We start from the raw sequence: 27,646 nt of genomic DNA on the forward strand, positions 1-27,646 counted from the left end.
TCTCTCTGTCATGATGGTTGGACCTAGAGGAATATTGATGCTTGTATTCCATCAAGGAGATTGCTTTTGGCTTTTGTGCTGTGGCTGGCCATCCAGACTGTCACTCCATCTAATTTCATCATCACCCTGCCTTTGAGAGGTTACTTGGCCGGCTGGTATGTACGTGCGTGTGGGTGTGCTTGTGTGTGCGTGTGCTCTTGTGCGTGTGCTCTTGTGTGTGCTCTTGTGTGTGCGTGTGCTCTTGTGTGTGCGTGCGTGCGTGGAAAGTCTGTCAGACAGCACGAGAGCTGCTGCTTCTCAAACAGCTCCTTCGTTGCTGCTGGAGTGAAACCATGCTTTTCTAAGCCCAATCATTGCATAACAATTCTAAATGCAATCATGTGTTATAAACCGTTTTGAGGTCCACAATTTTAATAGCTACTATTTGTATTTCTCAACTGCTAATTGAAGTGTGCTTCCCATTCGCTATTCAAGTGCATATAGGCAACGGTAGGCAGGCTTCAGCAGGCAGTATGCATTTTGAAAACCGACTTCATTGATTGTTGACCATTTCTGTCACGTTCTATATTTCTGTCACGTTCTATAGTTCTGTCACGTTCTATAGTTCTGTCACGTTCTATAGTTCTGTCACGTTCTATAGTTCTGTCACGTTCTATAGTTCTGTCACGTTCTATAGTTCTGTCACGTTCTATAGTTCTGTCACGTTCTATAGTTAAAAAAAAAAAATCCAATGTATTTAATTATCCAGTAGCCAAAGGTACTTTATTTTTATTTCACCTGTTATTTAACCAGGTAGGCTAGTTGAGAACACCTTTATTTAACCAGGTAGGCTAGTTGAGAACACCTTTATTTAACCAGGTAGGCTAGTTGAGATCACCTTTATTTAACCAGGTAGGCTAGTTGAGAACACCTTTATTTAACCAGGTAGGCTAGTTGAGAACACCTTTATTTAACCAGGTAGGCTAGTTGAGAACACCTTTATTTAACCAGGTAGGCTAGTTGAGAACACCTTATTTACCAGGTAGGCTAGTTGAGAACACCTTTATTTAACCAGGTAGGCTAGTTGAGAACACCTTTATTTAACCAGGTAGGCTAGTTGAGAACACCTTTATTTAACCAGTAGGGCTAGTTGAGAACACCTTTATTTAACCAGGTAGGCTAGTTAGAACACCTTTATTTAACCAGGTAGGCTAGTTGAGAACACCTTTATTTAACCAGGTAGGGCTAGTTGAGAACACCTTTATTTAACCAGGTAGGGCTAGTTTGAGAACACCTTTATTTAACCAGGTAGGCTAGTTTGAGAACACCTTTATTTAACCAGGTAGGCTATTGAGAATCACCTTTATTACCAGGTAGGCTAGTTTGAGAACACCTTTATTTAACCAGGATAGGACTAAGTTGAGAACACCTTTATTTAACCAGGTAGCAGTTGAGAACACCTTTATTTAACCAGGTAGGCTAGTTGAGAACACCTTTATTTAACCGGTAGGCTAGTTGAGAACAACCTTTATTTAACCAGGGTAGGCTAGTTGAAGAACACCTTTATTTAACCAGGTAGACTAGTTGAGAACACCTTTATTTAACCAGGTAGGCTAGTTGAGAACACCTTTATTTAAACCAGGTAGGCTAGTTGAGAAACACCTTTATTTAAACCAGGTAGGCTAGTTTGAGAACAACCTTTAATTTAACCAGGTAGACTAGTTGAGAACACCTTTATTTAACCAGGTAGACTAGTTGAGAACACCTTTATTTAACCAGGTAGGCTAGTTGAGAACACCTTTATTTAACCAGGTAGACTAGTTGAGAAACACCTTTATTTCACCAGGTAGGCTAGTTGAGAACACCTTTATTTAACCAGGTAGGCTAGTTGAGAACACCTTTATTTAACCAGGTAGGCTAGTTGAGAACACCTTTATTTACCAGGTAGACTAGTTGAGAACACCTTTATTTAACCAGGTAGGCTAGTTGAGAACACCTTTATTTAACCAGGTAGGCTAGTTGAGAACACCTTTATTTAACCAGGTAGGCTAGTTGAGAACACCTTTATTTAACCAGGTAGACTAGTTGAGAACACCTTTATTTAACCAGGTAGACTAGTTGAGAACACCTTTATTTAACCAGGTAGACTAGTTGAGAACACCTTTATTTAACCAGGTAGGCTAGTTGAGAACACCTTTATTTAACCAGGTAGACTAGTTGAGAACACCTTTATTTAACCAGGTAGACTAGTTGAGAACACCTTTATTTAACCAGGTAGACTAGTTGAGAACACCTTTATTTAACCAGGTAGGCTAGTTGAGAACACCTTTATTTAACCAGGTAGGCTAGTTGAGAACACCTTTATTTAACCAGGTAGGCTAGTTGAGAACACCTTATTTAACCAGGTAGACTAGTTGAGAACACCTTTATTTAACCAGGTAGGCTAGTTGAGAACACCTTTATTTAACCAGGTAGGCTAGTTGAGAACACCTTTATTTAACCAGGTAGGCTAGTTGAGAACACCTTTATTTAACCAGGTAGGCTAGTTGAGAACACCTTTATTTAACCAGGTAGGCTAGTTGAGAACACCTTTATTTAACCAGGTAGACTAGTTGAGAACACCTTTATTTAACCAGGTAGACTAGTTGAGAACACCTTTATTTAACCAGGTAGGCTAGTTGAGAACACCTTTATTTAACCAGGTAGACTAGTTGAGAACACCTTATTTAACCAGGTAGGCTAGTTGAGAACACCTTTATTTAACCAGGTAGGCTAGTTGAGAACACCTTTATTTAACCAGGTAGGCTAAGTTGAGAACACCTTTATTTAACCAGGTAGACTAGTTGAGAACACCTTATTTAACCAGGTAGGCTAGTTGAGAACACCTTTATTTAAACCAGGTAGGCTAGTTGAGAACACCATTTATTAACCAGGTAGGCTAGTTGAGAACACCTTTATTTAAACCAGGTAGACTAGTTGAGAACACCTTTATTTAACCAGGTAGACCTAGTTGAGAACACCTTTATTTAAACCAGGTAGACTAGTTGAGACACCTTTATTTAACCAGGTAGGCTAGTTGAGAACACCTTTATTTAACCAGGTAGACTAGTTGAGAACACCTTTATTTAACCAGGTAGGCTAGTTGAGAACACCTTTATTTAACCAGGTAGACTAGTTGAGAACACCTTTATTTAACCAGGGTAGGCTAGTTGAGAACACCTTTATTTAACCAGGTAGGCTAGTTGAGAACACCTTTATTTAACCAGGTAGACTAGTTGAGAACACCTTTATTTAACCAGGTAGACTAGTTGAGAACACCTTTATTTAACCAGGTAGGCTAGTTGAGAACACCTTTATTTAACCAGGTAGACTAGTTGAGAACACCTTTATTTAACCAGGTAGACTAGTTGAGAACACCTTTATTTAACCAGGTAGGCTAGTTGAGACACCTTTATTTAACCAGGTAGACTAGTTGAGAACACCTTATTTAACCAGGTAGGCTAGTTGAGAACACCTTTATTTAACCAGGTAGGCTAGTTGAGAACACCTTTATTTAACCAGGTAGGCTAGTTGAGAACACCTTTATTTAAACCAGGTAGACTAGTTGAGAACACCTTTATTTACCAGGTAGGCTAGTTGAGAACACCTTTATTTAACCAGGTAGGCTAGTTGAGAACACCTTTATTTAACCAGGTAGGCTAGTTGAGAACACCTTTATTTAACCAGGTTAGACTAGTTGAGAACACCTTTATTTACCAGGTAGGCTAGTTGAGAACACCTTTATTTAACCAGGTAGACTAGTTGAGAACACCTTTATTTAACCAGGTAGGCTAGTTGAGAACACCTTTATTTAACCAGGTAGGCTAGTTGAGAACACCTTTATTTAACCAGGTAGGCTAGTTGAGAACACCTTTATTTAACCAGGTAGGCTAGTTGAGAACACCTTTATTTAACCAGGTAGGCTAGTTGAGAACACCTTTATTTAACCAGGTAGGCTAGGTGAGAACACCTTTATTTAACCAGGTAGGCTAGGTGAGAACACCTTTATTTAACCAGGTAGGCTAGTTGAGAACACCTTTATTTAACCAGGTAGGCTAGGTGAGAACACCTTTATTTAACCAGGTAGGCTAGTTGAGAACACCTTTATTTAACCAGGTAGGACTAGTTGAGAACACCTTTATTTAACCAGGTAGGCTAGGTGAGAACACCTTTATTTAACCAGGTAGACTAGTTGAGAACACCTTTATTTAACCAGGTAGACTAGTTGAGAACACCTTTATTTAACCAGGTAGACTAGTGAGAACACCTTTATTTAACCAGGTAGGCTAGTTGAGAACACCTTTATTTAAACCAGGTAGGCTAGTTGAGAACCACCTTTATTTAACCAGGTAGGCTAGTTGAGAACACCTTTATTTAACCAGGTAGGACTAGTTGAGAACACCTTTACTTGTAACCAGGTTAGACGAAGTTGAGAACACCTTTATTTAACCAGGTAGGCTAGTTGAGAACACCTTTATTTAACCAGGTAGGCTAGGTGAGAAACCTTTATTTAACCAGGTTAGGCTAGTTGAGAACACCTTATTTAACCAGGTAGACTAGTTGAGAACACCTTTATTTAACCAGGTAGGTCTAGTTGAGAACACCTTTATTTAACCAGGTAGGCTAGTTGAGAACACCTTTATTTAACCAGGTAGGCTAGTTGAGAACACCTTTATTTAACCAGGTAGGCTAGTTGAGAACACCTTTATTTAACCAGGTAGGCTAGTTGAGAACACCTTTATTTAACCAGGTAGGCTAGTTGAGAATACTTTATCTTAACCAGGTAGGCTAGTTGAGAACACCTTTATTTAACCAGGTAGACTAGTTGAGAACACCTTTATTTAACCAGGTAGACTAGTTGAGAACACCTTTATTTAACCAGGTAGACTAGTTGAGAACACCTTTATTTAACCAGTTAGGCTAGTTGAGAACACCTTTATTAACCAGGTAGGCTAGTTGAGAACACCTTTATTTAACCAGGTAGGCTAGTTGAGAACACCTTTATTTAACCAGGTAGGCTAGTGAGAACACCTTTATTTAACCAGGTAGACTAGTTGAGAACACCTTTATTTAACCAGGTAGGCTAGTTGAGAACACCTTTATTTAACCAGGTAGGCTAGTTGAGAACACCTTTATTTAACCAGGTAGGCTAGTTGAGAACACCTTTATTTAACCAGGTAGGCTAGTTGAGAACACCTTTATTTAACCAGGTAGACTAGTTGAGAACACCTTATTTAACCAGGTAGGCTAGTTGAGAAACACCTTTATTTAACCAGGTAGACTAGTTGAGAACACCTTTATTTAACCAGGTAGGCTAGTGAGAACACCTTTATTTAACCCAGGTAGACTAGTTGAGAACACCTTTATTTAACCAGGTAGACTAGTTGAGAACACCTTATTTAACCAGGTAGACTAGTTGAGAACACCTTTATTTAACCAGGTAGGCTAGTTGAGAACACCTTTATTTAACCAGGTAGGCTAGTTGAGACCACCTTTATTTAACCAGGTAGGCTAGGTGAGAACACCTTTATTTAACCAGGTAGACTAGTTGAGAACACCTTTATTTAACCAGGTAGACTAGTTGAGAACACCTTTATTTAACCAGGTAGGCTAGTTGAGAACACCTTTATTTAACCAGGTAGGCTAGGTGAGAACACCTTTATTTAACCAGGTAGGCTAGTTGAGAACACCTTTATTTAACCAGGTAGGCTAGTTGAGAACACCTTTATTTAACCAGGTAGGCTAGTTGAGAACACCTTTATTTAACCAGGTAGGCTAGTTGAGAACACCTTTATTTAACCAGGTAGACTAGTTGAGAACACCTTTATTTAACCAGGTAGACTAGTTGAGAACACCTTTATTTAACCAGGTAGACTAGTTGAGAACACCTTTATTTAACCAGTTAGGCTAGTTGAGAACACCTTATTTAACCAGGTAGGCTAGTTGAGAACACCTTTATTTAACCAGGTAGGCTAGTTGAGAACACCTTTATTTAACCAGGTAGGCTAGTTGAGAACACCTTTATTTAACCAGGTAGACTAGTTGAGAACACCTTTATTTAACCAGGTAGGCTAGTTGAGAACACCTTTATTTAACCAGGTAGGCTAGTTGAGAACACCTTTATTTAACCAGGTAGGCTAGTTGAGAACACCTTTATTTAACCAGGTAGGCTAGTTGAGAACACCTTTATTTAACCAGGTAGGCTAGTTGAGAACACCTTTATTTAACCAGGTAGACTAGTTGAGAACACCTTTATTTAACCAGGTAGGCTAGTTGAGAACACCTTTATTTAACCAGGTAGGCTAGTTGAGAACACCTTTATTTAACCAGGTAGGCTAGTTGAGAACACCTTTATTTAACCAGGTAGGCTAGTTGGGAACACCTTTATTTAACCAGGTAGGCTAGTTGAGAACACCTTTATTTAACCAGGTAGGCTAGTTGAGAACACCTTTATTTAACCAGGTAGGCTAGTTGAGAACACCTTTATTTAACCAGGTAGACTAGTTGAGAACACCTTTATTTAACCAGGTAGGCTAGTTGAGAACACCTTTATTTAACCAGGTAGACTAGTTGAGAACACCTTTATTTAACCAGGTAGGCTAGTTGAGAACACCTTTATTTAACCAGGTAGACTAGTTGAGAACACCTTTATTTAACCAGGTAGGCTAGGTGAGAACACCTTTATTTAACCAGGTAGGCTAGTTGAGAACACCTTTATTTAACCAGGTAGACTAGTTGAGAACACCTTTATTTAACCAGGTAGGCTAGTTGAGAACACCTTTATTTAACCAGTTAGGCTAGTTGAGAACACCTTTATTTAACCAGGTAGGCTAGTTGAGAACACCTTTATTTAACCAGGTAGACTAGTTGAGAACACCTTTATTTAACCAGGTAGACTAGTTGAGAACACCTTTATTTAACCAGGTAGACTAGTTGAGAACACCTTTATTTAACCAGGTAGACTAGTTGAGAACACCTTTATTTAACCAGGTAGGCTAGTTGAGAACACCTTTATTTAACCAGGTAGGCTAGTTGAGAACACCTTTATTTAACCAGGTAGGCTAGTTGAGAACACCTTTATTTAACCAGGTAGACTAGTTGAGAACACCTTTATTTAACCAGGTAGACTAGTTGAGAACACCTTTATTTAACCAGGTAGACTAGTTGAGAACACCTTTATTTAACCAGGTAGACTAGTTGAGAACACCTTTATTTAACCAGGTAGACTAGTTGAGAACACCTTTATTTAACCAGGTAGACTAGTTGAGAACACCTTTATTTAACCAGGTAGACTAGTTGAGAACACCTTTATTTAACCAGGTAGACTAGTTGAGAACACCTTTATTTAACCAGGTAGGCTAGTTGAGAACACCTTTATTTAACCAGGTAGGCTAGTTGAGAACACCTTTATTTAACCAGGTAGGCTAGTTGAGAACACCTTTATTTAACCAGGTAGACTAGTTGAGAACACCCTTATTTTAACCAGGTAGACTAGTTGAGAACACCTTTATTTAACCAGGTAGGCTAGTTGAGAACACCTTTATTTAACCAGGTAGACTAGTTGAGAACACCTTTATTTAACCAGGTAGGCTAGTTGAGAACACCTTTATTTAACCAGGTAGACTAGTTGAGAACACCTTTATTTAACCAGGTAGACTAGTTGAGAACACCTTTATTTAACCAGGTAGACTAGTTGAGAACACCTTTATTTAACCAGGTAGGCTAGTTGAGAACACCTTTATTTAACCAGGTAGGCTAGTTGAGAACACCTTTATTTAACCAGGTAGACTAGTTGAGAACACCTTTATTTAACCAGGTAGGCTAGTTGAGAACACCTTTATTTAACCAGGTAGGCTAGTTGAGAACGATATCATAACCACCATCGATAAAAGACAGTACTGTGCAGCCGTCTTCATCGACCTTGCCAAGGCTTTCGACTCTGTCAATCACCATATTCTTATCGGCAGACTCAGTATCCTCGGACAAATAGAATAGGTCAACTTTTCTGCTATGGGGGATAGTAGATTGACATTCTGTAGGCTAGTGATTTTACTGTTCGTTACTCGTCTTGTTGGTAGTTATTCTAACATCATCAAAGTGTGCGTTGGAATTCGGTAAAGAGGCACATCATTTCATCCTTGAGTTGCATGTTCTGTTCAGATGATTTACCTGAATGTGATTTGTGTCATTCTGAGCAGCGTGGCTAGACGCCCTGATCAGGTGATGCACCCAATGCATATGGGTCTGGTACATTTATCAAATGTTATTAAAGGGCTGCCTGTCAAATGTCCGGCGCTACATTACAGAAACCCTGCTGTGTGTGGGGGCAGCAAGTCTTCAGTAGTGTGTCTCAGGGGTGTTGGGGAGGAGGTGAATATCCTCACTCTAAGATGGGGGGCAGCAAGTCTTCAGTAGTGTGTCTCAGGGGTGTTGGGGAGGAGGTGAATATCCTCACTCTAAGATGGGGGGCAGCAAGTCTTCAGTAGTGTGTCTCAGGGGTGTTGGGGAGGAGGTGAATATCCTCACTCTAAGATGGGGGGCAGCAAGTCTTCAGTAGTGTGTCTCAGGGGTGTTGGGGAGGAGGTGAATATCCTCACTCTAAGATGGGGGGCAGCAAGTCTTCAGTAGTGTGTCTCAGGGGTGTTGGGGAGGAGGTGAATATCCTCACTCTAAGATGGGGGGCAGCAAGTCTTCAGTAGTGTGTCTCAGGGGTGTTGGGGAGGAGGTGAATATCCTCACTCTAAGATGGGGGGCAGCAAGTCTTCAGTAGTGTGTCTCAGGGGTGTTGGGGAGGAGGTGAATATCCTCACTCTAAGATGGGGGGCAGCAAGTCTTCAGTAGTGTGTCTCAGGGGTGTTGGGGAGGAGGTGAATATCCTCACTCTAAGATGGGGGGCAGCAAGTCTTCAGTAGTGTGTCTCAGGGGTGTTGGGGAGGAGGTGAATATCCTCACTCTAAGATGGGGGGCAGCAAGTCTTCAGTAGTGTGTCTCAGGGGTGTTGGGGAGGAGGTGAATATCCTCACTCTAAGATGGGGGGCAGCAAGTCTTCAGTAGTGTGTCTCAGGGGTGTTGGGGAGGAGGTGAATATCCTCACTCTAAGATGGGGGGCAGCAAGTCTTCAGTAGTGTGTCTCAGGGGTGTAGGGGAGGAGGTGAATATCCTCACTGTAAGATGGAGGGCAGCAAGTCTTCAGTAGTGTGTCTCAGGGTTGGAGGTGAATATCCTCACTCTAAGATGGGGGGCAGCAAGTCTTCAGTAGTGTGTCTCAGGGTTGGAGGTGAATATCCTCACTCTAAGATGGGGGGCAGCAAGTCTTCAGTAGTGTGTCTCAGGGGTGTTGGGGAGGGGGTGAATATCCTCACTCTAAGATGGGGGGCAGCAAGTCTTCAGTAGTGTGTCTCGGGTGTAGGGGAGGAGGTGAATATCCTCACTCTAAGATGGGGGGCAGCAAGTCTTCAGTAGTGTGTCTCAGGGGTGTTGGGAGGAGGTGAATATCCTCACTCTAAGATGGGGGGCAGCAAGTCTTCAGTAGTGTGTCTCAGGGGTGTAGTGTGTCTCTTCTTTTCCTCTCTCCCCTCCCACCCTTCCTCTCTCTTCTCCCTTTCCTCTCTCTTCTCCCTTTCCTCTCTCCCCTCCCACCCTTCCTCTCTCTTCTCCCTTTCCTCTCTCTTCTCCCTTTCCTCTCTCTTCTCCCACTCTTCCTCTCTCTTCTCCCACTCTTCCTCTCTCTTCTCCACTCTTCCTCTCTCTCCCTTCCTCTCTCTTCTCCCTTTCCTCTCTCTTCTCCCTTTCCTCTCTCCCCTCCCACCCTTCCTCTCTCTTCTCCCTTTCCTCTCTCTTCTCCCTTTCCTCTCTCCCCTCCCACTCTTCCTCTCTCTTCTCCCTTTCCTCTCTCTTCTCCCTTTCCTCTCTCTTCTTCTTTTCCTCTCTCCCCTCCCACTCTTCCCCTCTCTTCTCCCCTTCCTCTCTCTTCTCCCCTTCCTCTCTCTTCTCCCCTTCCTCTATCCCCTCCCACCCTTCCTCTCTCTTCTCCCCTTCCTCTCTCCCCTCCCACCCTTCCTCTCTCTTCTCCCTTTCCTCTCTCCCCTCCCACCCTTCCTCTCTCTTCAGCCCCTGAACCCTCATAATAAAGCTGTATTAATGAAAGTATCCTGTCTTGTGTCACTGTGTTGCCTGGCCTTCCTCTTCCTCCTCCTCCTCCATGGAGTTAGTGGGTCTGGTCCTGCTCACTCCAGTCCCCTGATAAGATCAATACATCAGCCGGTCTGCTGAGCTCTCCAGCTGAGCTCTGAACAGGCTAATTGAGTTGAGGCCTCTTGGCCTTCAGAGAGAGGGGAATAGAGTGAATGTGTTACCAGGCTCTGCAGCACACAGACACGCTGTCAATGACATTAGTCATGTTCTGTTCTCCAATGGAATCAGCCTGTTTACTCCTGAGGGCTATGTTGTTGTTGTTGTTGTTGTTCATTTAGAGACTCTAGAAAACGCAGAGTTCCGCTGACTCAGAAGCCCCGACTTACTCACACTAACACTCCACACTGCGGAGCATAGACACGCACGCAAACGCGCGTGCGCACACACACACACACACACGTGTTTTCTCCCACGCACTGCATTAGCTCATCATGCACTAATAATTCATAATACTAGTATACTCTAGAGAGAAGGTGAACGAGAGGGAGTTAGTTTCTGTCTTTTTCTCTCCGTCTGTCTGTCTTTGTGACCAGGTGCTTTCTCTCCAACAGTCATGTTTTCTCCCCCATACTTTCTCTCTGTGTTCTGTCTTTCAGGCAGTAGTTAGTTAGTTCTGTGTTGGTGCTTTGTCTTTGAGTACACATCATTTGTTATTGAGACCAAAGCAGCTGTTGCTGTGAACATGTTGACCAAGGGGCTAGAGAACCTGCTGTTGTAGCGACAGAACCTGCTACTATAGCTACAGAACCTGCTGTTGTAGCGACAGAACCTGCTACTATAGCGACAGAACCTGCCGATGTAGCGACAGAACCTGCTGTTGTAGCGACAGAACCTGCTACTATAGCTACAGAACCTGCTGTTGTAGCGACAGAAGCTGCTGTTGTAGCTACAGAACCTGCTACTATATAGCTACAGAACCTGCTGTTGTAGCGACAGAACCTGCTACTATAGCTACAGAACCTGCTGTTGTAGCGACAGAACCTGCTACTATAGCTACAGAACCTGCTACTATAGCTACAGAACCTGCTGTTGTAGCTCCAGAACCTGCTACTATATAGCTACAGAACCTGCTACTATAGCTACAGAACCTGATGTTGTAGCTACTGAACCAGCTACTATTGCGACAGAACCTGCTACTATTGCGACAGAACCTGGTACTATAGCTACAGAACCTGCTGTTGTAGCGACAGAACATGCTACTATAGCTACAGAACCTGCTGTTGTAGCGACAGAACCTGCTGTTGTAGCGACAGAACCTGCTTTTGTAGCGACAGAACCTGCTACTGTAGCTACAGAACCTGCTACTATAGCTACAGAACCTGCTACTATAGCTACAGAACCTGCTACTATAGCTACAGAACCTGCCACTATATAGCTACAGAACCTGCTACTATAGCAACAGAACCTGCTGTTGTAGCGACAGAACCTGATACTATAGCTACAGAACCTGCTGTTGTAGCGACATAACCTGCTGTTGTAGCGACATAACCTGCTGTTGTAGCGACAGAACCTGCTGTTGTAGTGACAGAACCTGCTACTATAGCTACAGAACCTGCTACTATATAGCTATAGAACCTGCTGTTGTAGTGACAGAACCTGCTACTATAGCTACAGAACCTGCTACTATATAGCTACAGAACCTGCTACTAACGCTACAGAACCGGCTGTTGTAGCTACAGAACCTGCTACTATTTCTACAGAACCTGCTACTATTGCTACAGAACCTGCTACTATTGCTACAGAACCTGCTACTATTGCTACAGAACCTGCTACTATAGCTACAGAACCTGCTGTTGTAGCGACAGAACCTGCTGTTGTAGTGACAAAACATGCTACTATAGCTACAGAACCTGCTGTTGTAGCGACAGAACCTGCTGTTGGAGCGACAGAACCTGCTATTATATAGCTACAGAACCTGCTGTTGTAGCGACAGAACCTGCTACTATATAGCGACAGAACCTGCTACTATATAGCTACAGAACCTGCTACTATATAGCTACATAACCTGCTGTTGTAGCGACAGAACCTGCTGTTGTAGCGACAGAACCTGCTGTTGTAGCGACAGAACCTGCTGTTGTAGCGACAGAACCTGCTACTATTGCGACAGAACTTGCTACTATTGCTACAGAACCTGCTACTATATAGCTACAGAACCTGCTGTTGTAGCAACAGAACCTGCTACTATTGCGACAGAACTTGCTACTATTGCGACATAACTTGCTACTATTGCGACAGAACCTTTTACTATATAGCTACAGAACCTGCTGTTGTAGCTACAGAACCTGCTACTATTGCGACAGAACCTGGTACTATAGCTACAGAACCTGCTGTTGTAGCGACAGAACATGCTACTATAGCTACAGAACCTGCTGTTGTAGCGACAGAACCTGCTTTTGTAGCGACAGAACCTGCTACTGTAGCAACATAACCTGCTACTATAGCTACAGAACCTGCTACTATAGCTACAGAACCTGCTACTATAGCTACAGAACCTGCCACTATATAGCTACAGAACCTGCTACTATAGCAACAGAACCTGCTGTTGTAGCGACAGAACCTGATACTATAGCTACAGAACCTGCTGTTGTAGCGACATAACCTGCTGTTGTAGCGACATAACCTGCTGTTGTAGTGACAGAACCTGCTACTATAGCTACAGAACCTGCTACTATATAGCTATAGAACCTGCTGTTGTAGTGACAGAACCTGCTACTATAGCTACAGAACCTGCTACTATATAGCTACAGAACCTGCTACTAACGCTACAGAACCGGCTGTTGTAGCTACAGAACCTGCTACTATTTCTACAGAACCTGCTACTATTGCTACAGAACCTGCTACTATTGCTACAGAACCTGCTACTATTGCTACAGAACCTGCTACTATTGCTACAGAACCTGCTACTATAGCTACAGAACCTGCTGTTGTAGTGACAGAACCTGCTGTTGTAGTGACAAAACATGCTACTATAGCGACAGAACCTGCTGTTGGAGCGACAGAACCTGCTATTATATAGCTACAGAACCTGCTGTTGTAGCGACAGAACCTGCTACTATATAGCGACAGAACCTGCTACTATATAGCTACAGAACCTGCTACTATATAGCTACAGAACCTGCTGTTGTAGCGACAGAACCTGCTGTTGTAGCGACAGAACCTGCTGTTGTAGCGACAGATCCTGCTGTTGTAGCGACAGAACCTGCTACTATTGCGACAGAACTTGCTACTATTGCTACAGAACCTGCTACTATATTGCTACAGAACCTGCTGTTGTAGCAACAGAACCTGCTACTATTGCGACAGAACTTGCTACTATTGCGACAGAACTTTCTACTATTGCGACAGAACCTTTTACTATATAGCTACAGAACCTGCTGTTGTAGCTACAGAACCTGCTGTTGTAGCTACAGAATCTTGTCCTCTAAACGGAGAGCAGTTTCTCTGGCTTGGCCCTTGCTATTGGTACTCCTCTGCCACCTAGTGGATGTGTTTGAGAACTGAAGGTCAAGGAATCTCATTTTGATGGAAATAACCTACTTCTAGATTGTGTATTTACACTGAACAAGCTGTGAATACCTGTCATTGACCATTAAAACATAAACCATTGATCACCATGATGTTGTGCTCTGTGTACACCACCTGTAAACAATACATTGCTATTTGCTTTTCTACTCATCCAATTTAGATGGTATCACAGTGCCACCTAGTGTAATTCTCAGGGTATTAATGACACATGCTTTTCCTCTTGATGTCAAGCAGAAATGTCTATTAAAGCAGAATACATTTTATTTACATCCCAAATAGCAAACCAATTTAACACTGTATTCATCCATATTTCTAACTGATGACAACCACACTGACATTTCTCTCTCTCTCTCTCTCTCTCTCTCTTGCAGAAGGAGCTCAGTCTTCCAAGGAGGGCCAGTTTGTGAGTACTTGTCACCATTCTATCTCTATTCTTGATTAACTTCTTCAGACCCCTGAGTGCAGAAGCGTCTTTCTCTCTGTCTGTCTCTAAACAGGAAAGCCAGATCTAGTGTACTGTAGCAGCCAGAGCTAGTATACTGTAGCAGCCAGATCTAGTGTACTGTAGCAGCCAGATCTAGTATACTGTAGCAGCCAGATCTAGTGTACTGTAGCAGCCAGATCTAGTGTACTGTAGCAGCCAGATCTAGTGTACTGTAGCAGCCAGATCTAGTGTACTGTAGTAGCCAGATCGAGTGTACTGTAGCAGCCAGATCTAGTGTACTGTAGCAGCCAGATCTAGTGTACTGTAGCAGCCAGATCGAGTGTACTGTAGCAGCCAGATCTAGTGTACTGTAGCAGCCAGATCGAGTGTACTGTAGCAGCCAGATCTAGTATACTGTAGCAGCCAGATCTAGTGTACTGTAGCAGCCAGATCTAGTGTACTGTAGCAGCCAGATCTAGTGTACTGTAGCAGCCAGATCTAGTGTACTGTAGCAGCCAGATCTAGTGTACTGTAGCAGTCAGATCTAGTGTACTGTAGCAGCCAGATCGAGTGTACTGTAGCAGCCAGATATAGTGTACTGTAGCAGTCAGAGATAGTGTACTGTAGCAGCCAGAGATAGTGTACTGTAGCAGCCAGAGATAGTGTACTGTAGCAGCCAGATCTAGTGTACTGTAGCAGCCAGATCTAGTGTACTGTAGCGGCCAGAGATGTTGTACTGTAGCGGCCAGAGATGGTGTACTGTAGCAGCCAGAGATGTTGTACTGTAGCAGCCAGAGATGTTGTACTGTAGCAGCCAGGTCTAGTGTACTGCAGCAGCCAGGTCTAGTGTACTGCAGCAGCCGGGTCTAGTGTATTGTAGCAGCCGGGTCTAGTGTACTGTAGCAGCCAGATCTAGTGTACTGTAGCAGCCAGGTCTAGTGTACTGTATCAGCCAGGTCTAGTGTACTGTATCAGCCAGGTCTAGTGTACTGTAGCAGCCAGATCTAGTGTACTGTAGCAGCCAGGTCTAGTGTACTGTAGCAGCCAGGTCTAGTATACTGTAGCAGCCAGGTCTAGTATACTGTAGCAGCCAGATCTAGTGTACTGTAGCAGCCAGATCTAGTGTACTGTAGCAGCCAGATCTAGTGTACTGTAGCAGCCAGGTCTAGTGTACTGTAGCAGCCAGAGATAGTGTACTGTAGCAGCCTTCAAGGACCCCATTGTGTGTACTGTAGCAGCCAGAGATGGTGTACTGTAGCAGCCAGGTCTAGTGTACTGTAGCAGCCAGATCTAGTGTACTGTAGCAGCCAGATCTAGTGTACTGTAGCAGCCAGGTCTAGTGTACTGTAGCAGCCAGAGATAGTGTACTGTAGCAGCCTTCAAGGACCCCATTGTGTGTACTGTAGCAGCCATAGATGGTGTACTGTAGCAGCCAGGTCTAGTGTACTGTAGCAGCCAGATCTAGTGTACTGTAGCAGCCAGATCTAGTGTACTGTAGCAGCCAGATCTAGTGTACTGTAGCAGCCAGGTCTAGTGTACTGTAGCAGCCAGAGATGGTGTACTGTAGCAGCCTTCAAGGACCCCATTGTGTGTACTGTAGCAGCCAGATCTAGTGTACTGTAGCAGCCAGGTCTAGTGTACTGTAGCAGCCAGAGATGGTGTACTGTAGCAGCCTCCAAGGACCCCATTGTGTGTACTGTAGCAGCCAGATCTAGTGTACTGTAGCAGCCAGGTCTAGTGTACTGTAGCAGCCAGAGATGGTGTACTGTAGCAGCCTTCAAGGACCCCATTGTGTGTACTGTAGCAGCCAGGTCTAGTGTACTGTAGCAGCCAGGTCTAGTGTACTGTAGCAGCCAGAGATGGTGTACTATAGCAGCCTTCAAGGACCCCATTGTGTGTACTGTAGCAGCCAGGTCTAGTGTACTGTAGCAGCCAGAGATAGTGTACTGTAGCAGCCAGAGATAGTGTATTGTAGCAGCCAGGTCTAGTGTATTGTAGCAGCCAGGTCTAGTGTACTGTAGCAGCCAGGTCTAGTGTACTGTAGCAGCCAGGTCTAGTGTACTGTAGCAGCCAGGTCTAGTGTACTGTAGCAGCCAGGTCTAGTGTACTGTAGCAGCCAGGTCTAGTGTACTGTAGCAGCCAGGTCTAGTGTACTGTAGCAGCCAGGTCTAGTGTAATGTAGCAGCCAGAGATAGTGTACTGTAGCAGCCTTCAAGGACCCCATTGTGTGTACTGTAGCAGCCAGAGATAGTGTACTGTAGCAGCCAGGTCTAGTGTACTGTAGCAGCCAGGTCTAGTGTACTGTAGCAGCCAGAGATAGTGTACTGTAGCAGCCTTCAAGGACCCCATTGTGTGTACTGTGTGCTGTATAACACAGCCCTGAAGACCGGTGGAAAGAGGAACATGGAGTTAGAGAAAGTTGATGAGGGTCTTACTCTGCTGAGGAGGACTTGAGGGACCTGTTGCCGGGGCATGGTCTGTGAGCTCATCCATCCAAACATAGGATTGTGTAACGGCTACACTGAAACTGACACTACCATTGGTGGAGCTCTCTAGATCACTGTTACTAAGATGAGATGGAGAGGGATCTGCTGAGAAAATAACAAGAGAAAACAATGAAATAGAGGGGGGGTGAGAGAGAGAGGGGGGATGAGAGAGGGAGAGAGGACGGTGAGAGAGAGAGTGTGAGAGGTGGGGTGAGAGAGAGCGAGAAGGGGGGTGAGATGGAGAGAAGGGGGGTGAGATGGAGAGAAGGGGGGTGAGATGGAGAGAGGGGGGGTGAGATGGAGAGAGGGGGGTGAGAGAGAAAAAGGAGGTGCGAGATAGAGAGGGGGGGGGTGAGAGAGAGGAAAGGGGACTGCTATAGCCAGTCAGATCTCCACTGGGCCCTACAGCAGGGATCATCAACTAGATTCAGCCGAGGGCAGACATGGAACAGACCATTTCTCCTCAGTTTTCCGCAAACGTCATATGCTATATAGCATGCTATGGAGTGTGGATACGAAAGAGATACAGAATATAGGCTAGACAAGACATAGTGATTTATACTTCTACGTAATAACTTTCCATTAAGACCGGAGAAGAGTGATGTGACAAATGGAATTTTAACCTTTAAACTGCCATTTTATTTTTCGGTTTCCATTAAAGTGATAAAGTTACATAAAAATGACATGTGAATTCACAATGCAGCTGCACTTCCTTCTCATTTAACTTCTCAAATTATTATCATACAGGACTGCAGTCGCTTGTCTTTCTCTTTCATTTTTCCAACTGTTAACAACCATGACGTAGAGGTGGAGAGTCGACTCCAAAATAATTGATTCCTCGACTCCTTACACACAGACTCTTATTTCAGTGTCAAGATTTTACTCCGACTCCTAAGGTTCAGTATTTCTGGAACGGAGGATTTGCCGTACTTCCAAGAACACAAACACTTACATCTTTCGTAGCGAGAGATGGAGAGAGGGGGAGGGGCAGGTCGGCCACCAGGCAGACAGAGTCAGAACAGATCACTAGGCCTATCTATCGGCAATCAAAAGCTTTATCTCGTCATTTCTTGGCTTGCAATGTTTCGCAACTTAAGTTATGCAGGGCCTATCATCAATGAATAGGCTAGGATATTGAGATGAGCGAGATACTTCACTTCACATAGTCACAAACAGTAATAACTGTGCATGTCCACGGGTCTGCTTCACACTGTTACAGCGTGTTGGCCAGGGCACCAAAACAAGTTGAGCTTCGCGCTTCAACACTCTTAGTTGTTGCGGAAATTGACCCACGATCTCCATCTACGTGAAATAGATATTTTTTATTATTATTATATTTTTGCCCCCCTTTTCTCCCCAATTTCGATTGAAATTGTCTCATCGCTGCAACTCCCCAACGGGTTCGGGAGGCGAAGGACGAGTCATGCGTCCTCCGAAACATGACCCGCCAAACTACGCTTCTTAACACCTTCGTAAAACTGACTATCCTGCCAATCCTTGACTTCTGCGATGTCATTTACAAAATAGCCTCCCAACACTCTACTCAGCAAATTGGATGCAGTCTATCACAGTGCCATCCGTTTTGTCACCAAAGCCCCATATTCTACCCACCATTGCGACCTGTATGCTTTAGTCGGCTGGCACTCGCTACATATTCGTCGCCAGACCCACTGGCTCCAGGTCATCTATAAGTCTTTGCTAGGTATAGCTCCGCCTTATCTCAGCTCACTGGTCACGATAACAACACCCACCCGTAGCACATGTTCCAGCAGGTAAATATCACTCATCATCTCCAAAGCCAACACCTCATTTGGCTGCCTTTCCTTCCAGTTCTCTGCTGCCAATTACTGGAACAAATTGCAAAAATCACTGAAGCTGGAGTCTTCGATCTCCCTCACTAACTTCAAGCATCAGCTGTCAGAGCAGCTTACTGATCGCTGCAGCTGTACACAGCCCATCTGTAAATAGCCCAACCTACTACCTCATCCCCATATTAAAAAGAAAAAAGAACTCTGCTCTTTTGCAAACCAGTATTTCTACTTGCACATCATCATCTGCACATCTATCACTCCAGTGTTCATTTCTAAGTTGTGATTACTTCGCCACTATGGCCTATTTATTGCCTTACCTCCTTACTCCATTTGCACACACGGTATATAGATTTTTATATAGTGTTATTGACTGTACGTTTCTTTATCCCATGTGTAACTCTGTGTTGTGTCACACTGCTTTGCTTTATCTTGGCCAGGTTGCAGTTGTAAATGAGAACTTGTTCTTAACTGGCCTACCTGGTTAAACAAAGGTCAAATAAAATAAAATAAATACATTTTAAAAAACACTCGCCCGCTTGACCCAGAAGCCAGCAGCACAAAATGTGTTGGAGGAAACACCATTCAACTGACAACAGAAGCCAGCCTGCAGGCACCCGGCCTGCCACACGGAAGACGCTGGGCCAATTGTGCGCTGCCTTAGGGGACTCTTGGTCACAGACGGTTGTGACACAGCCTGGGATCGAACCCGGGTCTTCAGTGCCTTAGACCGATGCACCACTCAGGAGGCCCTGGTTAGATATTTTTATTAACGTTAAAAACTTTTTTATTTTTTTTTATTTTACGTTGATATGTTAACACCCCTACCGCATACAGTTGAAGTCAGAAGTTTACATACACTTAGGTTGGAGTCATGAAAACTAGTTTACATACACTTAGATTGGAGTCATTAAAACTAGTTTACATACACTTAGGTTGGAGTCATTAAAACTAGTTTACATACACTTAGATTGGAGTCATTAAAACTAGTTTACATACACTTAGGTTGGAGTCATTAAAACTAGTTTACATACACTTAGATTGGAGTCATGAAAACTAGTTTACATACACTTAGATTGGAGTCATTAAAACTAGTTTACATACACTTAGGTTGGAGTCATTAAAACTAGTTTACATACACTTAGATTGGAGTCATTAAAACTAGTTTACATACACTTAGGTTGGAGTCATTAAAACTAGTTTACATACACTTAGATTGGAGTCATTAAAACTAGTTTACATACACTTAGGTTGGAGTCATTAAAACTATTTTACATACACTTAGATTGGAGTCATTAAAACTAGTTTACATACACTTAGGTTGGAGTCATTAAAACTAGTTTTTCAACCACTCCACAAATATCTTGTTAACAAACTATAGTTTTGGAAAGTCGGTTAGGACATCTACTTTGTGTATGACACAAGTCATTTTTCCAACAATTGCTAAAAGACAGGTTATTTCACTTTTAATTCACTGTTTCACAATTCCAGTGGGTCAGAAGTTTACATACACTAAGTTGACTGTGCCTTTAAACAGCTTGGAAAATTCCAGGAAATGATGTCATGGCTTTAGAAGCTTCTGATAGGCTAATTGACATAATTTGAGTCAATTGGAGGTGTACCTGTGGATGTATTTCAAGGCCTACTTTCAAACTCAGTGCCTCTATGCTTGACATCATGGGAAAATCAAAAGAATTCAGCTAAGACCTGTAAAAGAAAATGTAAATCTCCACAAGTCTGGTTCATCCTTGGGAGCAATTTCCAAATGCCTGAAGGTGCCATGTTCATCTGTACAAACAATAGTACTGAAGTATAAACACCGGTCTCCTAGAGATGAACGTGCTTTGGTGCGAAAGTGCAAATCAATCCCAGAACAAATGTATCTATATCCACAGTAAAACGAGCCCTATAAGTTACAAATCTGTCGTTCTGCCCCTGAACAGGCAGTTAACCCACTGTTCCTAGGCCGTCATTGAAAATAAGAATTTGTTCTTAACTGACTTGCCTGGTTAAATAAAGTAAAAAAAATATCGACATAGGCTGAAAGGCCGCTCAGCAAGGAAGAAGCCACTGCTCCAAAACCACCATAAAAAAGCCAGACTACGGTTTGCAAGCCGAAGAACACCATCCCGACCGTGAAGCACGGGGGTGGCAGCATCATGTTGTGGGGTGCTTTGCTGCAGGAGGGACTGGTGCACTTCACAAAATAGGTGGCATGAGGAAGGAACATTATGTGGCGATATTGACGCAACATCAGTCAGGAAGTTGATGCTTGGTCGCAAATGAGTCTTCCAAATGGACAATGACCCCAAGTATACTTACAAAGTTGTGGCAAAATGGCTTAAGGACAATGAAGTCAAGGTATTGGAGTGGCCATCACAAAGCCCTGACCTCAATCCCATAGAAAATGTGTGGGCAGAACTGAAAAAGTGTGTACGAGCAAGGAGACCTAGATACCTGACTCATTTACACCAGCTCTGTCAGGAGGAATGGGCCAAAATTCACCCAACTTATTGTGGGAAGCTTGTGGAAGGCCACCCGAAACGTTTGACCCAAGTTAAACAATTTAATGGCAATGCTACCAAATACTAAATGAGTGTATGTAAACTTCTGACCCACTGGGAATGTGATGAAAGAAATAAAAGATGAATTAAAGCTTTCTCTCTACTATTATTCTGACATTTCACATTTTTTAAATAAAGTGGTGATCTTAACTGACCTAATACAGGGAATATTTAGGATTAAATGTCAGGAATTGTGAAAAACTAAGTTTAAATGTATTTGGCTTAGGTGTATGTTAACTTCTGACTTCAACTGTAGGTAGTGTTACTTTAGCCTGTGTGTGTGGTTGAGCTGTCACAGTGTCACCTGGTTGCATGTCTGAGTGTGTTCTGTCCGTCTTGAAGGCTTGACTGACACTGGGTAAAGGTGAAAGGTCATTAGGATGCAGCAGAACTACAGTGCCTTGCGAAAGTATTCGGCCCCCTTGAACTTTGCGACCTTTTGCCACATTTCAGGCTTCAAACATAAAGATATAAAACTGTATTTTTTGTGAAGAATCAACAACAAGTGGGACACAATCATGAAGTGGAACGACATTTATTGGATATTTCAAACTTTTTTAACAAATCAAAAACTGAAATATTGGGCGTGCAAAATTATTCAGCCCCCTTAAGTTAATACTTTGTAGCGCCACCTTTTGCTGCGATTACAGCTGTAAGTCGCTTGGGCTATGTCTCTATCAGTTTTGCACATCGAGAGACTGACATTTTTTCCCATTCCTCCTTGCAAAACAGCTCGAGCTCAGTGAGGTTGGATGGAGAGCATTTGTGAACAGCAGTTTTCAGTTCTTTCCACAGATTCTCGATTGGATTCAGGTCTGGACTTTGACTTGGCCATTCTAACACCTGGATATGTTTATTTTTGAACCATTCCATTGTAGATTTTGCTTTATGTTTTGGATCATTGTCTTGTTGGAAGACAAATCTCCGTCCCAGTCTCAGGTCTTTTGCAGACTCCATCAGGTTTTCTTCCAGAATGGTCCTGTATTTGGCTCCATCCATCTTCCCATCAATTTTAACCATCTTCCCTGTCCCTGCTGAAGAAATGCAGGCCCAAACCATGATGCTGCCACCACCATGTTTGACAGTGGGGATGGTGTGTTCAGGGTGATGCGCTGTGTTGCTTTTATGCCAAACATAACGTTTTGCATTGTTACCAGAGCACCTTCTTCCACATGTTTGGTGTGTCTCCCAGGTGGCTTGTGGCAAACTTTAAACAACACTTTTTATGGATATCTTTAAGAAATGGCTTTCTTCTTGCCACTCTTCCATAAAGGCCAGATTTGTGCAATATACGACTGATTGTTGTCCTATGGACAGAGTCTCCCACCTCAGCTGTAGATCTCTGCAGTTCATCCAGAGTGATCATGGGCCTCTTGGCTGCATCTCTGATCAGTCTTCTCCTTGTATGAGCTGAAAGTTTAGAGGGACGGCCAGGTCTTGGTAGATTTGCAGTGGTCTGATACTCCTTCCATTTCAATATTATCGCTTGCACAGTGCTCCTTGGGATGTTTAAAGCTTGGGAAATATTTTTGTATCCAAATCCGGCTTTAAACTTCTTCACAACAGTATCTCGGACCTGCCTGGTGTGTTCCTTGTTCTTCATGATGCTCTCTGCGCTTTTAATGGACCTCTGAGACTATCACAGTGCAGGTGCATTTATACGGAGACTTGATTACACACAGGTGGATTGTATTTATCATCATTAGTCATTTAGGTCAACATTGGATCATTCAGAGATCCTCACTGAACTTCTGGAGAGAGTTTGCTGCACTGAAAGTAGGGGCTGAATAATTTTGCACGCCCAATTTTTCAGTTTTTGATTTGTTAAAAAGGTTTGAAATATCCAATAAATGTCGTTCCACTTCATGATTGTGTCCCACTTGTTGTTGATTCTTCACAAAAAAATACAGTTTTATATCTTTATGTTTGAAGCCTGAAATGTAGCAAAAGGTCGCAAAGTTCAAGGGGGCCGAATACTTTCGCAAGGCACTGTATAGCTCTACAGTCTCACCCCCTCTCTTCCTTGAACAGCTCAGTATCCTTCACTGGATCCATGCTGCTGGTCTATTTAGAACTCTGATGCCCGCCCGCCAGCCAGCCATTCACGGGCTCCGTTCTGAAAACGAACCCCAAAACTCAACACAAAAGTTGTTTATTTTATCTCTAGTACCCAACAGTGTCTTTTGAAGGCAGGCCTGCCTTGTGAAAGTCTGTCTTTATTTCCTCTCAGTTGGGTGCTGTGTGTGTGTGTGTGTGTGTGTTTGCGTGTGACGTTATGATAGTGTCACTTCATTCGTGTCCTCTCTTGCTCTCTCTTTCTTTTACTCTCTCTCTCACACACACACACACACACACACACACACACACACACACACACACACACACACACACACACACACACATCATCCTCCCGTTTATACCCACAGTTGTACTACTGTATCTGCTCTCTATTCTCTAACCACAGTCTAACCTAATCAGAACCTAACCCTGTATTGGAGTGTACTGTAACAGTTAACTACCTCTGCTGATGGCCTTATGGAACAGGTCCTAGACTGTTATAGTAGATTAGTCTGGGTAATGACAGTCTCATGTCCTGTAGCCGTGTGGTCGTACGTCAGTCCACTAATCAGGCGGGATTAGCCTAGTGATGCTACAGCGCTACGCTAGTTGTAACCAAAGCCTCTACCGTAGTCTGATTGATTCAGATCCATTATCCCTGCCGTCACTGCATGTGAGCTGCATTTAACCCACACGTAGACAGGCTCCCTCGCCAGGGATGTACCTCTGATTCCCAAGACAGAGAATGGGGACAGGAGGATGAGTGGTAGAGAGAGAGAAGAGGGGGGAGGGAAGAATAGCTAGCCAGGGTAAGACAGGGATGATGTGTAGAGGGGGAGGGAGGACTAGCCAGGACAAGGCAGGGTAAGACAGGGATGAGGTGTAGAGAGGGGGAGGGAGGGAGGGCTAGAAAGGGTAAGACAGGGATGAGGTGTAGAGAGGGGGTGGGGAGCGAGGCTAGCCAGGATAAGGCAGGGTAAGACATGGATGAGGTGTGGAGAGAGGAGGTGGGATGGAGGGCTAGCCAGGATACAGCATGGTAAGACAGGGATGAGGTGTAGAGAGAGGAGGTGGGATGGAGTGCTAGCCAGGATAAGGCAGGGTAAGACATGAATGAGGTGTAGAGAGAGGAGGTGGGAGGGAGGGAGGGAGGGCTAGCCAGGATAAGGCAGGGTAAGACAGGTATGAGGTGTAGAGAGAGGGAATGGCTAGCCAGGATAAGGCAGGGTAAGACAGGGATGAGGTATAGAGAGAGGGAATGGGAGGGTAAGGATAGCCAGGATAAGGCAGGGTAAGACAGGGATGAGGTGTAGAGAGAGGGAATGGGAGGGTAAGGATAGCCAGGATAAGGCAGGGTAAGACAGGTATAAGGTGTAGAGAGAGAGAGAGGGGGGGGGCTAGATAGGATACGGCAGGGTAAGACAGGGATGAGGTGGAGGGAGTGCTAGGGAGGGTAAGACAGTGATGAGGGGGAGGGATCTGTCATAATATAATAGAGACAGTAGATCTAGCTGGTCTGTCATATATAATAGAGACAGTAGATCTAGCTGGTCTGTTAATATAATAGAGACAGTAGATCTAGCTGGTCTGTCATATATAATAGAGACAGTAGATCTAGCTGGTCTGTCATTATATAATAGAGACAGTAGATCTAGTGCTGTCATAATATATAGAGACAGTAGATCTAGCTGGTCTGTCATAATATAGAGACAGTAGATCTAGCTGGTCTGTCATAATATAATAGAGACAGTAGATCTAGCTGGTCTGTCATTATTAATAGAGACAGTAGATCTAGCTGGTCTGTCATAATATATAGAGACAGTAGATCTAGCTGGTCTGTCATATATAATAGAGACAGTAGATCTAGCTGGTCTGTCATAATATAATAGAGACAGTAGATCTAGCTGGTCTGTCATAATATAAATAGAGACAGTAGATCTAGCTGGTCTGTCATATAATAAATAGAGACAGTAGATCTAGCTGGTCTGTCATAATATAATAGAGACAGTAGATCTAGCTGGTCTGTCATAATATAATAGAGACAGTAGATCTAGCTGGTCTGTCATATATAATAGAGACAGTAGATCTAGCTGGTCTGTCATAATATAATAGAGACAGTAGATCTAGCTGGTCTGTCATAATATAATAGACAGTAGATCTAGCTGGTCTGTCATATTATAATAGAGACAGTAGATCTAGCTGGTCTGTCATAATATAATAGAGACAGTAGATCTAGCTGGTCTGTCATAATATAATAGAGACAGTAGATCTAGCTGGTCTGTCATAATATAATAGAGACAGTAGATCTAGCTGGTCTGTCATAATATAATAGAGACAGTAGATCTAGCTGGTCTGTCAAATTATAATAGAGACAGTAGATCTAGCTGGTCTGTCATAATATAATAGAGACAGTAGATCTAGCTGTCTGTCATATAATAGAGACAGTAGATCTAGCTGGTCTGTCATTAATAATAGAGACAGTAGATCTAGCTGGTCTGTCATAATATATAGAGACAGTAGATCTAGCTGGTCTCATAATATAATAGAGACAGTAGATCTAGCTGGTCTGTCATAATATAATAGACAGTAGATCTAGCTGGTCTGTCATAATATAATAGAGACAGTAGATCTAGCTGGTCTGTCATAATATAATAGAGACAGTAGATCTAGCTGGTCTGTCATAATATAGAGACAGTAGATCTAGCTGGTCTGTCATAATATAATAGAGACAGTAGATCTAGCTGGTCTGTCATATAATAGAGACAGTAGATCTAGCTGGTCTGTCATAATATAATAGAGACAGTAGATCTAGCTGGTCTGTCATAATATAATAGAGAGTAGATCTAGCTGGTCTGTCATATTATAAAGAGACAGTAGATCTAGCTGGTCTGTCATAATATAAGAGACAGTAGATCTAGCTGGTCTGTCAAATATAATAGAGACAGTAGATCTAGCTGGTCTGTCATAATATAATAGAGACAGTAGATCTAGCTGGTCTGTCATAATATATAGAGACAGTAGATCTAGCTGGTCTGTCATATATAATAAGACAGTAGATCTAGCTGGTCTGTCATAATATAATAGAGACAGTAGATCTAGCTGGTCTGTCATTTATAATAGAGACAGTAGATCTAGCTGGTCTGTCATAATTAATAGAGACAGTAGATCTAGCTGGTCTGTCATAATATAATAGAGACAGTAGATCTAGCTGGTCTGTCATAATATAATAGAGACAGTAGATCTAGCTGGTCTGTCATAATATAATAGAGACAGTAGATCTAGCTGGTCTGTCATAATTATAGAGACAGTAGATCTAGCTGGTCTGTCATAATATAATAGAGAGTAGATCTAGCTGGTCTGTCATATATAGAGACAGTAGATCTAGCTGGTCTGTCATATATAATAGAGACAGTAGATCTAGCTGGTCTGTCATAAATATAGAGACAGTAGATCTAGCTGGTCTGTCAAAAATATAGAGACAGTAGATCTAGCTGGTCTGTCATAAATAATACAGAGATCTAGCTGGTCTGTCATAATATAATAGAGACAGTAGATCTAGCTGGTCTGTCATAATATAATAGAGACAGTAGATCTAGCTGGTCTGTCATAATATAATAGAGACAGTAGATCTAGCTGGTCTGTCATATATAATAGAGACAGTAGATCTAGCTGGTCTGTCATATATAAGAGAGACAGTAGATCTAGCTGGTCTGTCAATTATATAGAGACAGTAGATCTAGCTGGTCTGTCATATATAATAGAGACAGTAGATCTAGCTGGTCTGTCATAATATAATAGAGACAGTAGATCTAGCTGGTCTGTCAATATAAGAGACAGTAGATCTAGCTGGTCTGTCATAATATAATAGAGACAGTAGATCTAGCTGGTCTGTCATAATATAATAGAGACAGTAGATCTAGCTGGTCTGTCATTATAATAGAGACAGTAGATCTAGCTGGTCTGTCATATATAATAGAGACAGTAGATCTAGCTGGTCTGTCATAATATAATAGAGACAGTAGATCTAGCTGGTCTGTCATATTATAGAGACAGTAGATCTAGCTGGTCTGTCATAATATAATAGAGACAGTAGATCTAGCTGGTCTGTCATAATATAATAGAGACAGTAGATCTAGCTGGTCTGTCATAATATAATAGAGACAGTAGATCTAGCTGGTCTGTCATAATATAATAGAGACAGTAGATCTAGCTGGTCTGTCATAATATAATAGAGACAGTAGATCTAGCTGGTCTGTCATATTATAATAGAGACAGTAGATCTAGCTGGTCTGTCATAATATAATAGAGACAGTAGATCTAGCTGGTCTGTCATAATATAATAGAGACAGTAGATCTAGCTGGTCTGTCATAATATAAATAGAGACAGTAGATCTAGCTGGTCTGTCATATATAATAGAGACAGTAGATCTAGCTGGTCTGTCATAATATAATAGAGACAGTAGATCTAGCTGGTCTGTCATAATTATAATAATAGAGACAGTAGATCTAGCTGGTCTGTCATAATATAATAGAGACAGTAGATCTAGCTGGTCTGTCATAATATAATAG

At 42.8% G+C, this 27,646-nt stretch overlaps 1 protein-coding gene across 8 annotated transcripts in view; it reads left to right on the forward strand.

Annotated features, from left to right (window-relative positions):
- mast2 (microtubule associated serine/threonine kinase 2) overlaps window positions 1-27,646 on the forward strand; it is a 293,284-nt gene that overhangs the window by 163,149 nt on the left and 102,489 nt on the right. For all 8 annotated transcript variants that reach the window (XM_031785589.1, XM_031785590.1, XM_031785594.1 and 5 more), the window contains one exon: window positions 14,109-14,140. In XM_031785589.1, the coding sequence (XP_031641449.1) occupies window positions 14,109-14,140 (32 nt within the window). The remainder of the gene's footprint in view (window positions 1-14,108; window positions 14,141-27,646) is intronic.

This window comes from Oncorhynchus kisutch, linkage group LG13 (assembly GCF_002021735.2).
Source record: "Oncorhynchus kisutch isolate 150728-3 linkage group LG13, Okis_V2, whole genome shotgun sequence".
In the NCBI taxonomy this organism is placed as follows: Eukaryota; Metazoa; Chordata; class Actinopteri; order Salmoniformes; family Salmonidae; genus Oncorhynchus; species Oncorhynchus kisutch.